This window comes from Mercurialis annua, linkage group LG6 (genome assembly GCF_937616625.2).
Source record: "Mercurialis annua linkage group LG6, ddMerAnnu1.2, whole genome shotgun sequence".
NCBI classification, from domain to species: Eukaryota; Viridiplantae; Streptophyta; class Magnoliopsida; order Malpighiales; family Euphorbiaceae; genus Mercurialis; species Mercurialis annua.
Window position 1 is genome coordinate 5440942 of NC_065575.1, and position 15414 is coordinate 5456355.

General features: G+C 30.8%; 2 protein-coding genes and 1 long non-coding RNA gene across 4 annotated transcripts; 2 read left to right on the top strand and 1 right to left on the bottom strand.

The window, feature by feature from the left end:
* The first annotated feature begins 978 nt into the window (after positions 1–978).
* Positions 979–7738, top strand: LOC126686393 (probable LRR receptor-like serine/threonine-protein kinase At3g47570). Of its 2 annotated transcripts, XM_050380432.1 has the most exons (4): positions 1361–1495; positions 1585–3773; positions 7181–7571; positions 7672–7738. In XM_050380432.1, exons 1-4 carry the CDS (start codon positions 1443–1445, stop codon positions 7718–7720), a joined length of 2682 nt encoding a protein of 893 aa, XP_050236389.1. In that variant the 5' UTR covers positions 1361–1442; the 3' UTR covers positions 7721–7738. The 2 variants fall into 2 exon arrangements, with proteins under 2 accessions (XP_050236387.1, XP_050236389.1); XM_050380430.1 differs by having other exon boundaries at positions 979–3773.
* Positions 7739–9231: 1493 nt separating this feature from the next.
* Positions 9232–10800, top strand: LOC126686397 (anthocyanidin 3-O-glucosyltransferase 6-like). Its single transcript, XM_050380439.1, has one exon. The coding sequence runs from the start codon at positions 9317–9319 to the stop codon at positions 10718–10720; it is 1404 nt and encodes a 467-aa protein (XP_050236396.1). The 5' UTR covers positions 9232–9316; the 3' UTR covers positions 10721–10800.
* A 2799-nt stretch (positions 10801–13599) lies between these two features.
* LOC126686402 (uncharacterized) lies at positions 13600–15196 on the bottom strand. Its single transcript, XR_007643952.2, has 3 exons — positions 14874–15196; positions 13937–14026; positions 13600–13848 (listed from the first exon to the last, which is right to left on the bottom strand). It is a non-coding gene; the product is annotated as an uncharacterized LOC126686402 (long non-coding RNA).
* Positions 15197–15414: the final 218 nt, after the last annotated feature.

Consider the following 15414-nt stretch of genomic DNA (forward strand, 5'->3'; position numbering starts at 1 on the left):
ACTTGTCAACTATATTGTTCCTTTAAATAATTCAGCATAAGCCATCACAAATCATTGAGGAAATACAATAATATTGTAGTCACAAAAACAGATATTGAATTTAAAATATTTAATTTGTGTGTGCAATTGCATCTCTCCTGTAGAATTTTTTTATTTTTTAAATATGGTAGAATTTCAATCACTTTATTTTTTTATAAATGATATTTGTATTAGCTCAACCACAATTAGTGGTAGGCAAAGAGACTAAAACAATCAAAGTTGAAAAAGGAAATTCTAATTACGAAACACATCCGGTACGACTTGTAAAACAACATCACCATATTAATACTGCCAAAAACAAAAGAATCAATTCGAGAAGTTTTGAACTTGAAGGCTCTCTTATTTCTTGCCTTTCATACCGCCCAAATCACAAAAACCCAATCAAATACCATAGCTCTCTATGCTTCATCTTCACTAAAGAAGACCACTGAGACAAAAATTGCTCCAAGGACAACGGCATAACCCGGGAAAAATTGCACAAGTTCAAGAGATGATCCAAGTTTTCCGAGCGAAAAAACAATGAAAAACAATGTGCATAGATAGATTCCTCCATTTCAATCACTTACTAATGAGCCATTACAAAAGTAATTTTTATCTTCTATTATTTAATTCAATTTACTAATTAGAAATTTTTTTTTTGAAAAACGTCCAAAAATTATGAAGAATCTAAATAAATTTCAAAGAATAAAATATACTATTTATTATATAAAGTACTGAAATTTTTATACATAAAACAAGTTTTAAAATAAATTGTCAGTATTAAGTTTAGAAAAAAAATTAAAAACTACTAAGATTCAATATAATTTGCTTGGTCGAATTTTGATCTGACTTTTATATTTAATAAAAAAACCCATATTTATTAAAAAAAAAATTGCATTCTTTCTTTATATAGGAGAATTTGAACTTAAAATTTCTCACAACTTATAAGTTAGCGTTGAAATATGCTATATCTTCTTGCTAAACCATCATCTTAAATAATTTCTGTCATATAAAAAAACTTATCTCCTCCAAATCTTTAGCATTTTTTATCTAACAGAATCAAACTCCTAAAATGAAACATGAACATGGAACTTATAATTTCTCATTATCTTTATCATCATCTTTCTTCAGCTTTCTTACAATTATTCATCTCTTAATCAACGGAGCCTCGGCCATTGACAAGCTAAGTAATGAAACAGACAGACTAGCTTTGCTACAATTCAAGGCCAAAATAACCGACGACCCTCTCGGTATCATGAATTCATGGAACAACTCTTATCATTTTTGCCATTGGTACGGTGTCACATGCGGCAGTAAACACCAGAGAGTGACAGTTTTAGACCTAAGAACCCTAAAACTCTCAGGTTCTATATCACCACATATCGGCAATTTAAGCTTTTTACGAGAATTATATCTCGGAAACAATGGCTTCCGCTCCGAGATTCCTCCTCAAATCGGCCGTTTACGTAGACTACAAGTATTGTTTCTTCCCAATAACTTGATCACAGGCAAAATTCCTCCAAACTTATCTTCTTGTTCTAATCTTGAATCTCTTGTTTTACGCAGCAACAATCTTGAAGGTGAAATTCCATTGGAGCTAACTAATTTGATGAAGCTTACAGTAATCAGTTTAGGAACCAACAATCTGACAGGAAATATTCCTTCTTCTCTTGCAAACCTGTCACTTCTTGAGCAATTCATTGCTTCTGAAAACAAATTCCATGGAGTTATACCTGAATCTTTCGGAAATTTGATGAACTTAAGAACTTTAGGGCTTGCTCTTAATCAACTCTCTGGTTTAATCCCTTCTTCTATTTTCAATATCTCGTTGATTCAGACTATAGATATAGGAACAAATGATTTCCATGGATTTCTTCCGATGAGCTTAGTGGACTCTGTTCCGATGATCAAATTTCTATCCGTTTCTTCCAATCAATTCATCGGTTCGATTCCGACGTCGATTTCGAACGCTTCAAATCTAGAACTCCTTCAAACAGACAGAAATAATTTTACTGGAAATGTCCCCTCTCTTGAAAAGTTGAATAAACTTGTAGTTCTAGGGTTGAGTAATAACCATTTGGGAAGCCGTAAAGCTGATGACTTATCATTTCTGTTCCACCTGACCAACGCCACTAACTTAACAACGCTGCTCATAAATGATAACAACTTCGGCGGAGAGCTGCCGGAATACATAGCCAACTTCTCAAAGAAGCTGGAGAACTTAAACTTCCGAAGAAATCAAATTCACGGAAAGATTCCGAGCGATATTGATTTTCTTGTCAACCTGAAAGTTCTCACTGCATCGGAAAATTTACTCTCAGGCGAAATTCCGTTGACCGTTGGAAAGCTAAAGAATTTAGGAAGTCTTGCTTTGGCGATAAATAATTTCGTTGGAAACATTCCTTCGAGTATCGGAAACTTGACGAACTTGATCACCATTTATTTACAAAACAATCAACTCCAAGGTATGATCCCATCAACTATAGGAAATTGCAAAAATTTGTTATTGTTAGTTCTTAATCACAACAATCTTACCGGTCCGATACCTCGACAAATATTCGAAATTTCTTCGTTGACGCAGGGTTTGTTTTTATCTTTCAATCGTTTGAATGGGCCGCTTGCAGATGAAGTAAGCAACTTAAAACAATTGGGAATGATATTTCTTGAACATAATTTATTGTCCGGTGAGATTCCAACCGGTATAGGAAGTTGTGTTAGTTTAGTAACGCTTTCATTGAGTAATAACTTCTTTCAAGGATCGTTTCCTTCCTCTTTAAGTTCATTGAGAGGTCTTGCGTTTTTAGATCTTTCTTACAACAATTTGTCAGGACGGATTCCTGATTTCTTGGAGAGTTTCATTTTACTACAATGGTTGAATCTATCTTATAATGATTTTGAAGGAATGGTACCAATAGAAGGAATCTTTAAGAATGGTACTCTAATAATTCTACAAGGAAACAAGAAATTATGTGGTGGTATAAGTGATCTTGGCCTCCTCCCTTGCGAATTTGAAGAGCCGAAAGGCGTAAATGAGAAGAGAAGAACGATACTTCTAGTTTCGGCATTTATAAGTGCCTTGTTACTACTCCTCGCGTGTTTACTTGTTTGGTTGTCGAGAAAAAGAAGCACGATTTCTACAATATTAAGCCCTTTTGAGAATGAGATGTTAAGACTCACCTATCATAATCTCGCTAAAGCGACAAATAAATTTTCTTCGGAGAATTTAATTGGTTCAGGTGGATTTGGGTCTGTTTATAAAGGAGTTCTCGACCAAATCGGACTTGTAATTGCAGTGAAAGTGCTTAATCTTACGCGTCGGGAGGCATCCAAAAGCTTTCTAGCTGAATGCAAAGTGTTGAGAAATGTCAGACATCGAAATCTTGTCAAAGTGCTCACTGCTTGTTCCGGTGTTGATAATCAAGGCAATGATTTCAAAGCTTTGGTTTACGAGTTCATGGATAATGGAAACTTACACGATTGGTTGCATCCAACTCATAGTCCAAAAAATTTAAACATTGATCAAAGATTAAATATCGCGATCGATGTAGCTTCTGCATTGGAGTATCTGCACTATCATTCTGGAACACCTATTGTACATTGTGATCTAAAACCAAGAAACATTCTTCTCGATAAAGAAATGACTGCGCATGTTGGCGATTTTGGATTGGTCAAGTTCCTTACTTCAGAGATATCTCATTCTCCAGGCCAGACCGGCTCTCTTGGAGCAATTGGAACTATCGGTTATTGTCCTCCAGGTAATTCTTCTCAGCTTGTAATCCTTCTAGTAATTTTAAGTATGAAATTTTTTGTTTATATCAGACTTGGTGGATCATTCTCATATGAGTATATGCTATCAGAGTTATATGAGAAGGATCCATAAAGACTTGTTCTACGCAAGAAAATCGTTTAAGTATTATGATTCTTGTTTTCCCATTTTTGTTTACTGGGGGTTAATTTTTTAACGGTACCTAAATTTCATGTCATATTTTAAACTGATACTTAATTTTACATTTACATTTATATTTATATTTATGTTTTTGGACATTACATTTTAATTTTTTAAGCAAATATATTAACAATTTTCGATAAAATTAAATTGTTGTGGTCAACCCGCTGAATCATATAATAAGAATGTGCTAACACATTACCTGCCATGAATTCTTGTCAGTTTAATTTTGTTTGAAAATATTTATGTACTTTTTTGTCTGGAAAAGAAATTAGAGATTAGGTATTAAGAGGACACAAGTTAAAGATATCGGTAACGATTTTCAAGAAAAAAATTAAGCAAACTCAGTACACCAGGTCATTTATGGCTTGAATCAATTACTTTAAAAAACACTATTAAATGAGTAGCATTGGTTTAATTTTATTTGTTGAAGTTATAAGATGGTTTAAATATTTTTGAGGTTACCAAACTATAACATTTTCACAAAAAAATTATCGAATTATAAAAAGTTACAAAATGGTTATCAAATTATAATTTTTTTACAAAACGGTTTATAGCACTATTGTTCTTTTACAAGAAAGATTACTTTTTCTATGCATTTTTTATGTCCATATTATTAAAATAGTGACCCTTTTGTAAAAGAGCTTTGGAAACCGGATGGGCTTACCAAAAAAAAAAGAATGATACTTCAGTAACCGTTTTATATAACTTTTTATAGTTTCGTATGTGAAAATACTATAATTCGGTAATCATTTTATAGCTTTTTAAAACTGGTAACCATTCTATAAAAAAGCTATAGTTCGATGACCTCAAACATATTTAATCAAATTGAAGACATTTAATGATATTTGACTCAGTTCATGGATAGGGATGACAACCCGTCCCCGCTTCTATAGGAAATCTTCATTCCCGTCCCCATTTATTTGATGGGGAATTAATTCATCCACATCTTCGTGAATTCTCCATCCTCATGAGATCCCCACATACCTGTATAATTTAATATGAATATTTAAATATTTTTATTATATTTATGAAATATTTAAAAAAACAAATATGAACTATTCAATATCAATAATATAAAATATTATAAAATTAAATTATACAAAAAAATAAATAATTATCTAAAATATTCAACAATTTTAAATATTAAATTAAAATTATCAAAATAAAATAAAAAATTCTCTAAATTTTTTTATCTGGTTTCGTAATTAATTAAAAGTCTCTTTCAAACAAAACAAATAATTATTTTCTCTTAATTAATTAAATTAAAGTATTAAAATTATGAATAATATATTAAAAATTATAATATAATATATATAAAAATTATATAAAAATAGATTAGGTCCCCATGGGGACGAGGATGGGAATCTCCATGGGAGGGACTACACCCCCGGTCCCCGGTCCCCTCCCATCCTCGTGGATGGGGAATAATCTCCCCCCATCCCCGTACCTATGGGGGAAATTGGTGGAGGGTCGGGTTCCTATGGGGTTCGGAAAATTTTCTCTCCATTGCCATCCCTATTCATGGATGACGTGATGTATAGTATTTCACTCTGTTCATGGATGACGTAATGTATAGTATAAAAATCGCCTAAAGTATTTAATCCACAAATTAATTAAGGTTATTAGTAATCTTGATTTGTATAGAAAGTTGGTAGCTATTGGCAATATTGAAAACTTAAATTTTAAATTAGGTCTCACATTTAAAAAAAAAATCAAATGCAATCAATTTTGATTAAATTTTTTAAAATATCATTTATTAAATTTAATGGTTTATTGACACTATTCATCCGAGAAAGGGAAATGTTCTTAAAATTTTCATTTCTAATCAAATCGAAATATTTTTCAATTGAAAATTACTTATACAATTGGCAAAATTAAAAAGTTTAATTAAAATTATAAAAATTAAAAGAATTTGACTTTTTTTGTGAATCAATAGAGTAGTTCGCTAAAGTTGAAATGTGCTTATTAAAAATAGGCTGACTTTGACAAATTTAAAATTTTAATTAGAAATTGTCAAAAGCTTGACTTTTTTGAATGATTAAACTTTTAAAATGATTTATTTTATTTAAAATTTAATGATGTAATTCTTTCCCACCTTATAATTTTTATTTTGTCTATTTAAAAAAATTGTAGATAAAATATAGGGTTACGGTACAAAAGCGACCCTAATGTTTACTTTGTGGCTCACCTGGCCCACTTATGTTTTTCAAGTTTCAAAAATGGCCCTAATGTTACCAAATTAGTGAAACAAATATACCGTCCGTCTAACGGTAGCGTGCTTGAACGTTAACTCAGCTGATATGCCATACAATTATAGTCGTTGCCCTAATAGTTTTGAGTCTCAAAAATGACTTCAACGTTATTAAAGTGGAATAAACAGAGACGAAGCTAGGCTAGGGCCAGGTTGTGTCTGGACCCTACCTCAAACTTCTTCAAAACAATTACCTCTAAATATTTTAATTAATTTATTAATTTTATTAAAAATACCTTACCTGGAATTTATAAAAAAATGTTTAAGGTCTTAAAAACATTCGATCTTTTAACTCTTTTTCAATATTATCCTGACGTTGAAAACTGGTCAATTTTATCTTATTTCGTATTTTCTCGTTTCAATTGTACTCTTAAACATTAAATTTATTTTTATTTGGAAAAAATTTAAAAAAGCTCCTCAAATTGAATTTTTGCATTAAATGGACTTTTTAAAAGATTTTTTTGAATTTTTTTCAAATAAAAAAATGTCAATTTAATGATTAAGGGTACAATTGAAACGAGAAAATATGAAACAGTGTAAAATTAATTAGTTTTCAATATCTGGATAGGACTAAAATTTAAAAGACTAAAAAGCCAGGTGTTTCAAGGCATTAGACCTTATAAAAATGTATTTTTGCATATTTTTCATAGCATGATATTTTATTTTATTTTTAATTAAACTGTGCCTACTTCAAATTACGGTCTACTTTTGTCACTGAAAACACCCTCCGTCTAAGGATGGAGGGTATATTTCTTCCACTTTAGTAACGTTAGGGTCATTTTTGAAACTCGAAAATTATTAGGGGGGCAGGTGAGTCATAGAATAAACATTAGGGTAATTTTTGTACCTTATCCCTAAAATATATAAATCTAATTCTATATTTTTGCCAATCTTATGAAAAATAAAATTCGACATGCTATATGAAAATGCACTTACAAATATTTTATAATGTTTTATTGTAGAGTACGGGTTAGGAACCGATGCTTCAACATCCGGAGATGTATATAGCTTTGGCATACTTTTGTTAGAGATGTTCACAGGAAAGGTTCCTACTCATAACATATTTATAGAGGGATTAAGTCTCCATAAATTTGTCGAGAGAGTTTTACCTGAACAAGTGATCCAAATTATAGATCCCAATTTGCAACTCAGAGAAAATGCAAATCACATACTTATTGAGTGCATGATTCAAATATTTGAAATTGGGATCTCGTGTTCTTCTGAATCACCACAAGATCGGTTGAATATTGGTGATGTTGTTTCTCAGCTCTCTTCTGTCAAAAGAAAACTTCAGGATAATCGATCTCGGCAGGAGATCGGAGACATTGCAAGTACAAGTCAAGAGACAAGCAGGTAACCAATGCCAAATATTTTCAAAATAAAATTTTATAGCTAATTCTTGTCATATTTTGTCGAGATGATCTCGGAAATTTTATGATTCTTCTTTTATCAGGTGCACAACTTTGATGAATTCAAATCGAAGGTTGGAGTTGGGATGGTGATGACGCAGGGTGTGCCTTAGTTAGATGGAAAATGGGTTAAAAATCTAACTTACGAGTTTTTTGTTTTTCATAATGTCTAGTATTTTTCGGTCAAATTTTTTTTATGATATCATCAAAATGACGCGATTATTCCATTTTAAGAATTATTTCACTATATTTTATTTTTATTTTAGGATTTATCATTCTAAAAAATTATTTTTTATCCTACATTTTAATTTGATATCAAATAATTAATTAATATAATTAAAAATATTAGTATAATTGTATTTTTATATCAAATAAAAATATTCTAATCTTTTTATATCAAAATTAACTTGATGATATCATATTCTCGCTATGTAGAAAGATAGGAAATTGCATGATAACGAATATTATAGCACTTATTGACGACAAATCAATGAAAGTTCATTTACGTTACGTACTGCAATTTTCCAATGGTACCCCGGTCCAAGAAAAGAAATCTAATTTTAGCAAAATTTATTAAAGCCAGAGCAACAAATTTTCCTCTTTATCTTTGTTCCAGCAAAGCCGTGACGTAGAACTACTCTCTTTTTACGTGCTCCAAATTGTTAATTTGGGAAAGGGACAAAGTTACATCTCAAGTACATTAAAATAGTATTCTTAAGAAATCAAATAATACATTCCTTTCTCTAAAAAAACAAAAAAAACTATTACATTCCTTAAACTAATTTTAAATCTATATGAGCAAAGATTATCGTGATTTTTAATTTATGAATTAGAATCAATTAAATTACAGGTAACAATTTTTATCAATTAAAAATATCATTTTTAATTTTAAATAGTTAACTTTTAAATTGGATCATATGATCGAAAAGTAATTGTCAAAATTTATATTTTATAACAATGTCTATAAATAATAAAACAAAGTTATTCGTGTGTAAAATTCAACCTTTAGCGTTTTTTGCGATTTAATACACTATTTAAAATGTAGAAAAAATAATCTTAATTTTTCATTTTTGGTATATAGAAGTTCTATTCTTCGACATTTCATAGTCTAAATGTATGATTTTATATTCTTTTAATCATTTAAAATAGCCAAACAAACATTTCTTTTGCGGAAAAAACGCCCAAAACAGCATTGAACTGTTGAATGCGAATTTTTGGATTAATTAGGGGTGTAAGATGCTATATTTTGAATAATATATTAAATTGTAAAAAAATGCAAAAAAAAAAAATTATACAAATAATCCAGTAAAAATCAATAAATAAGCTTTTTAATATTTTATTATATATATAAAATGGTCTTTTAAAATATTTCACTTATTTATACCGTTAAAAAAAACTTAATTATTTTGAAATCATAGACTTTAGTTTGTTTGCAATTCTAACTCAAATTTTTAATTTTATAATTTAATAGTGCATGATTTATTATTTTTTTGTCATTACTATTCGTTCGAATTAATAAAATTATCAATTTCCCCTTACCCAAGTAAAGGTGAGCCACACATGCAACATTATGTTATATAATAATATATTCTCCTCGTAAAGATTTATATACAAGTCCCACGTTATATAATTATATATTCTCCTAGTAAACATTTAAACCTTTGTCACCACTCTAGCTAGTTTAACCTAATGAAGAATCCACATCTTGTATTTGTACCGTCGTGGGGCGCCGGTCATCTTACATCAGCGGTAGAGGCAGCAAAGCTTCTCCTCGCCGGAGACGACCGTCTCTCCATCACTGTCCTCATAATGAAACTTACAGACAAGAATGCCCCCAAGCTCATTGATCCTCTCCCATCAACTCCTCTCCAATTTATAAACCTACCCGCTCAAGACTCAGAATCCATGGGTATGAATTTAATTGAGAAATTTAAACCCGATATCAAAGAAGCTGTCTCGGAGCTGACCGCTTCTCAAAACGACGGCGCATCGCTCGCCGGGTTTGTTCTCGATATGTTTTGTACGCCTGTAATGGACGTGGCTAACGAGTTCGGCGTTCCGTCGTACATGTTCTTCACTTCCGGCGCTTCATTTCTTGGGTTCATGTTTCATCTTCAGCTTCTTCACGATGAACATCAACTGAATCCAACTGAGTTAAAAACCTCCGACGACGCTGAGTTCGAGTTTCCATGCGTTGTTAACTCGCTTCCGGTTAGGGTTTTTCCTGGCGTGGTGCTTGAGAAAGAATGGTGCTCGAACTTTCTAAAGATATGTAGAGATTTTAGAGAAGCTAAGGGTATTATGGTCAATACGTTCATGGAGCTAGAATCCCATGCGGTTAATTATCTTTCTGATGCCAAAACTAAAGCTCCTCCTGTGTATCCTGTGGGACCCATCTTGAACAAGAGTGGTGATGCTGACGTGTCAAAATCAGATGGAAGGAAAGAGATTATGAAATGGCTTGATGATCAACCTGCAAAATCAGTCGTGTTCCTCTGCTTTGGGAGCATGGGAAGTCTCGGTGAGGATCAAGCGAGGGAGATTGCATCAGCACTAGAAACGAGTGGACACCGATTCTTGTGGTCCCTACGGAAATCTTCATCAACGGCTAGGATGTCACCTCCTGTGGATTATGAGAATCTAGACGAAGTTTTACCCGAAGGATTCTTGGAACGAACGGCTGGGATTGGAAAGATAATTGGATGGGCTCCACAAGTGGCTGTGTTGGCCCACCCAGCAGTAGGATGTTTTGTTTCACATTGTGGGTGGAATTCTACACTGGAGAGCATATGGTACGGTGTACCCATTGCCACGTGGCCGATGTACGCAGAGCAACAGTTTAATGCATTTCTTCTTGTGAAAGAGCTGGGATTGGCTGTGGAAATTACCATGGATTATAGAAAGGATAATCCGGTAATTGTAAGAGCTGAGGATATAGAGAGAGGAATCAGGTGTGCTATGGAACATGATAGTGAAGTGAGAATGAAGGTCAAAGAAATGAGTGAACGGAGTAGAAAAGTATTGATGGATGGTGGATCTTCACTCTCTTCGTTAAACCGTTTGATTGAAGATGTCATACACAATATGCCATGAACAGAAATTGGCAAAATACTAATTTGGATACATGTATTATCAAACTTTTTATAATTGGATTCCTCCATTTTTATTTATCATTATTAAGTCTATATACACTTTTAATTGTGTAAACTTTAGTTCCTTCATCACCGAAATAAAAGTGAATATACTCCATGCGCCGTTAATACAATTGGGATTAATAATAATTCATTTTTTTACATTAATTTAAAATTGGATTTCTATATAAATTTATATTTTGTGTTAGTAGTAAGTTTTTATTTGGTATTTTTCCAGTCCAATTTGATATTGTGAACATTTTTTTCACAATATAATTTAATGTCTATTAAATAAAAAGTTTAAGAATTTAATAAATACAAATTATAGTATAACATCCGAATCAAAAAAATGCGATAATATATAAACTCAAATATATGCTTTGCCAAAAATTTGCGTTACTTTTAATCATCAATTATTTGATGTAATTTTTACCAACATACCTTAAATGTTTTTTCCTCTTTCAACAATTGCTAAACATTAATTCGTACTTGAATTATCCTAAATTTTTAGTTAATAATATGATCGTTTTGCTGCTAATTTTTATTGATTTGGTAGTTGAATTGATATTCGATTTCATAAAGTATATGTTTATATGATTTAAATACTTATATTTTTAATTTAATAATTGCCACATCATACAAATAACCACATTTACTGTATAAAAATGAATAATAATCCAATAAATGTGACAATATTTAATATCTTTAAAATGTTTTTATCTGTAAAATAAAAAAAATTACTTCTTTCTTTCTTGACCTACTTTTAACGCCGCTCTCATCCGATGTTATTGTTTTTTTTTTTCATTTTGCAGACATTGCTCTCGTTACCTTCACGATGATGATGTTGGCCTTGCTCTATTTTTAAAGGGTTTTTTAGACAAATACACTATAAAAGGCAAAGTAATATCAACAGTACCCATTGACCAAAACTAATTGAAATTTATCGTTTGACTTTTTCTAATTGCAGATTTCTACTTTCTGAAGTTGAAAAATACGATTTGTTACAGAATTCATGATTATCACAGCTTATATCTTCGGTCGTTGCATTTCTCGGCGTGCTATTCAGGATTGAAATTGCTTCATTCTTCTGGGTCTTCATCAACAACATACAAATCGTCATTTATGATTGATCCTCCCGAGAATTGATGATCTCGATCTTTTAAGTTTCACTGTTGCAAAAAATTAAAGAACTTGGGAGAATTTAGAGGAGAAGAAACAAAGTGATCGGAAAAAGGGGAAATAGAAGATGTTTATTGATAAATTTTTGTTTTGATTTGATGCACCAAATCCAAACGACAAGCAAAGAGGAGGACGACTTCCAAAGAAACCCTAATTTGATCAACAGAGAAGATGAATTTTTAAGTCACAACACAGAGCATTACTCTGACGAAAAACAAGGGAGTAATTTTAAAGTTATATCAAGCCATAATTTGTCCGATGAAGATGACTTTAAATGGAGCAATCATATTTCCAGCGAGCAGGAGCTTTAAAGCCACACCATCTCATAAGTTGATCTGATTACTTTATTTACTCTAACGAGATGGAATAACTGAGATAGTGCTTGAAGTAATAGAAAAATATATTACATTTGGCTGTATTCTAACGTAGAAAAGGCAAATAAAGCCAATCTTGAGGACTATTTGTTTGGTAACCATGTCATTTTAGTGCCAGATAATGATTTTGCCTCCTTCCAATTTTATTACAAGTAGTTTAATTATAAATTGTTGAATTTTTCATACAAAATCCAGTTAATTTTCTATTTGTTGTAATGGTTCCTTTTGGGTACAACCAAGTTAATAACTTATTCATGTTATAATAAAACAATAAATATAATAAAGTATTATAGGTCTACTAGTTTATCACCGGTTTACTGTTAGTCTACTAAAAATAAGTTTATTGGTAGTGCATTTTCAAATTACTTTCAATTTACTAAGAAATAAATTTTCAATTTAATTGTTCATTGTATATTTGCAAGTCTTTGATGACACCACTAATAGTTTACTATCAGTTAACTAATAAGTAGTCAACTATTGATCTATTATCAATTTACTAACGGTCTGCTATCAGTTAACTAATAGGTAGTTAACTGTTGGTCTACTATCAATTTACTAACGGTCTACTATCAATTAACTTATAGGTAGTTAATTATTGGTCTACTATCTATTTACTATCTTTGTTTGTCCTTTACTATTGCGACTTTACTGGCTATTTTTCTTACAAGATGGAAATAATATTTTGGTAAAAATATTTAATTTTTACTATCAATTTATTAAAAGATAAATTTACTATTGATTTGCTATCAGTATTATAAATCTATACAAAATTAGTTTATCTTTTGGTTTACTAAACGAGTAGTTAACTTACGGTCTACTATCAGTTAACTAATAGGTAGTTAACTATTGGTTTACTATCAATTTACTAACGGTCTACTATAAATTAACTAATAGGTAGCTAATTATTGGTCTACTATCAATTTACTATATTTGTTTGTACTTTATGATTGCGAATTTATTGGCTATTTTTCTTAAACGATAAAAATAATATTTTGAAAATTAACTATAAATTTATCGACAATTTACTCACGGTTAACTAACGGTGTATTATCACAAAATTTATATTAATTTCTTAAAAGATGGAAATAATATTTCTTAAGATCATAATTAGTTTATATTATTGGTATACTATTAGTAAATCATTGGTTAACTACCAACAAAACCATTACAAATATACAAGTAAAAAAAATTACATAAAAATTTACTAACGATTTATTAAAAAAAAATAACTTAGTATTATAAACATGTACAAACACCAACAAATGAATAAGTAGTTCCGCGATCAATATTGAACACTGTCTCCAAAGGAGACATCCTGTAATGCCAAATATAATTTACAAAGCAACAACTACATCATACTCAGTGATCACAGTCCCAACATTTTCATATTGAACCACCAAAGAAGCAATTTTTTTCATAAATAAAATTATTATCAGTATGCTAACATATTACTAATAGTATGCTAACAGTTTACTGTCAAATACTTCATGCACCTCCTCTTCACCATCTTTTTTATCAGCAACATAACATCTCCATCCTAAAATCCCAAAGAAATAAACAAACTCAAATTGAGATTAAAGAAAAAAGTTATCAATAGAAACACTTTAAGAGTGGTCGATTCATACATCTTCATTATAAGCATAATTTTCTTATTCCAAGGCCTTGACATACTCGACCTTAAGCTCAACAACTTTATTCAAATAAGGCTTCTTCTCCTAAAATTATTGGTGTACCATTGATAAAAGATTAGTTAACCAGCAACAAAACCATTACAGATACACAAGTGAAAAAAAAATACATAAAAAATTAAGAGCATCAACAAAAAATAATTATAAATTGACCAGCGGTTAACTTAAGGTTTACTAACGGTATCACTAAAATTAAAATTATTGATTTACTATTTAGTAAACCATTGGTAAACCAATAACAAAATCATTATAATTACAAATTACAAAATAAAATCACAAAACATAACAAATTCGGTGAATTAAGTAATAATTTATTGTAAACGACTTAACATGTAGTTGATGTGCAAAATTTTCTCTCATTTTGCATGAACTTCAAATACATAATGATTTATAAAAACAATACATAATTTGAATTACAAAAATTATGATAAACCTATGAAAGCCACCAAGATTAAACAAAATGAAGTAAGCCAAATGCCCCTCTTTCCACGTACAAAAACCCAAAAAATGTCATTAATAAATCAAACCAAGCTCCACAACCACGCTCCACTTGATGTTCCAACTCAAAACAAATAAGAAACTGATAAATCAAAATAATAAAGACAATTTATCTAACCAGCGACCAAGTCCTATGAATCAAAGCATGTGTGACCAGCTACCAAATCTGTTTAAAATAAACTTTCAAAAACCCAAATCCCATATTCAGTTTTTTTTTAGAAATCAAACAGAATTCTCAAAAGGATATCTAACTTTTACTTATCTTGCTGCATTTCAATTCAAATCTATCATAAAATTACCCATGCACAAGTGAAAAATTCTAATTCAATTACATCAATATAATTTCAAAATCAACGAATAACTTTCAAAAATTTACCTCAGAGTTGCGAGGAGAAAACACCATCAAAGCACAACACCTCCTCATCACTCTCACACCGTAATAAAACTCACACTCTTTAGATCTTCACTCCGCCATAGCATCGGATTTGACGAGCATCATTAATTTTGATATAATGAAGATACCATCCTCGATGGCGCAAGGAGCAGAGATAGCTCCAGATGCTTTCCGGATACATCGGAGGAAAGAAGAAACAAAAACATGGTGAATCGAAAAGCTGAGATGGGATTTCAGATTTCTTTTTTATTGAAAGTCAAAGTCGTAAAAAAAGAAAGAAAAAAGGTGAAATCTGAAAATGGTTAATTTTGTATTGTAATTTTTAAAGGATAAGTAGCGCGTGGTATATGTGAGAATATTTAGGTGTTTGGAGGTGGTGGGTCTAATTTCCTCATTTTTAAACTGTTTCTAATTGGATTTAGGCCCATCCATGAAATTCTAATTTTTATTTAAAAAAATAAAATTAATTTTATTAAAATCCTCATTTGAGTTAGAATAGTCCCCATAACAACAATCAAATCAT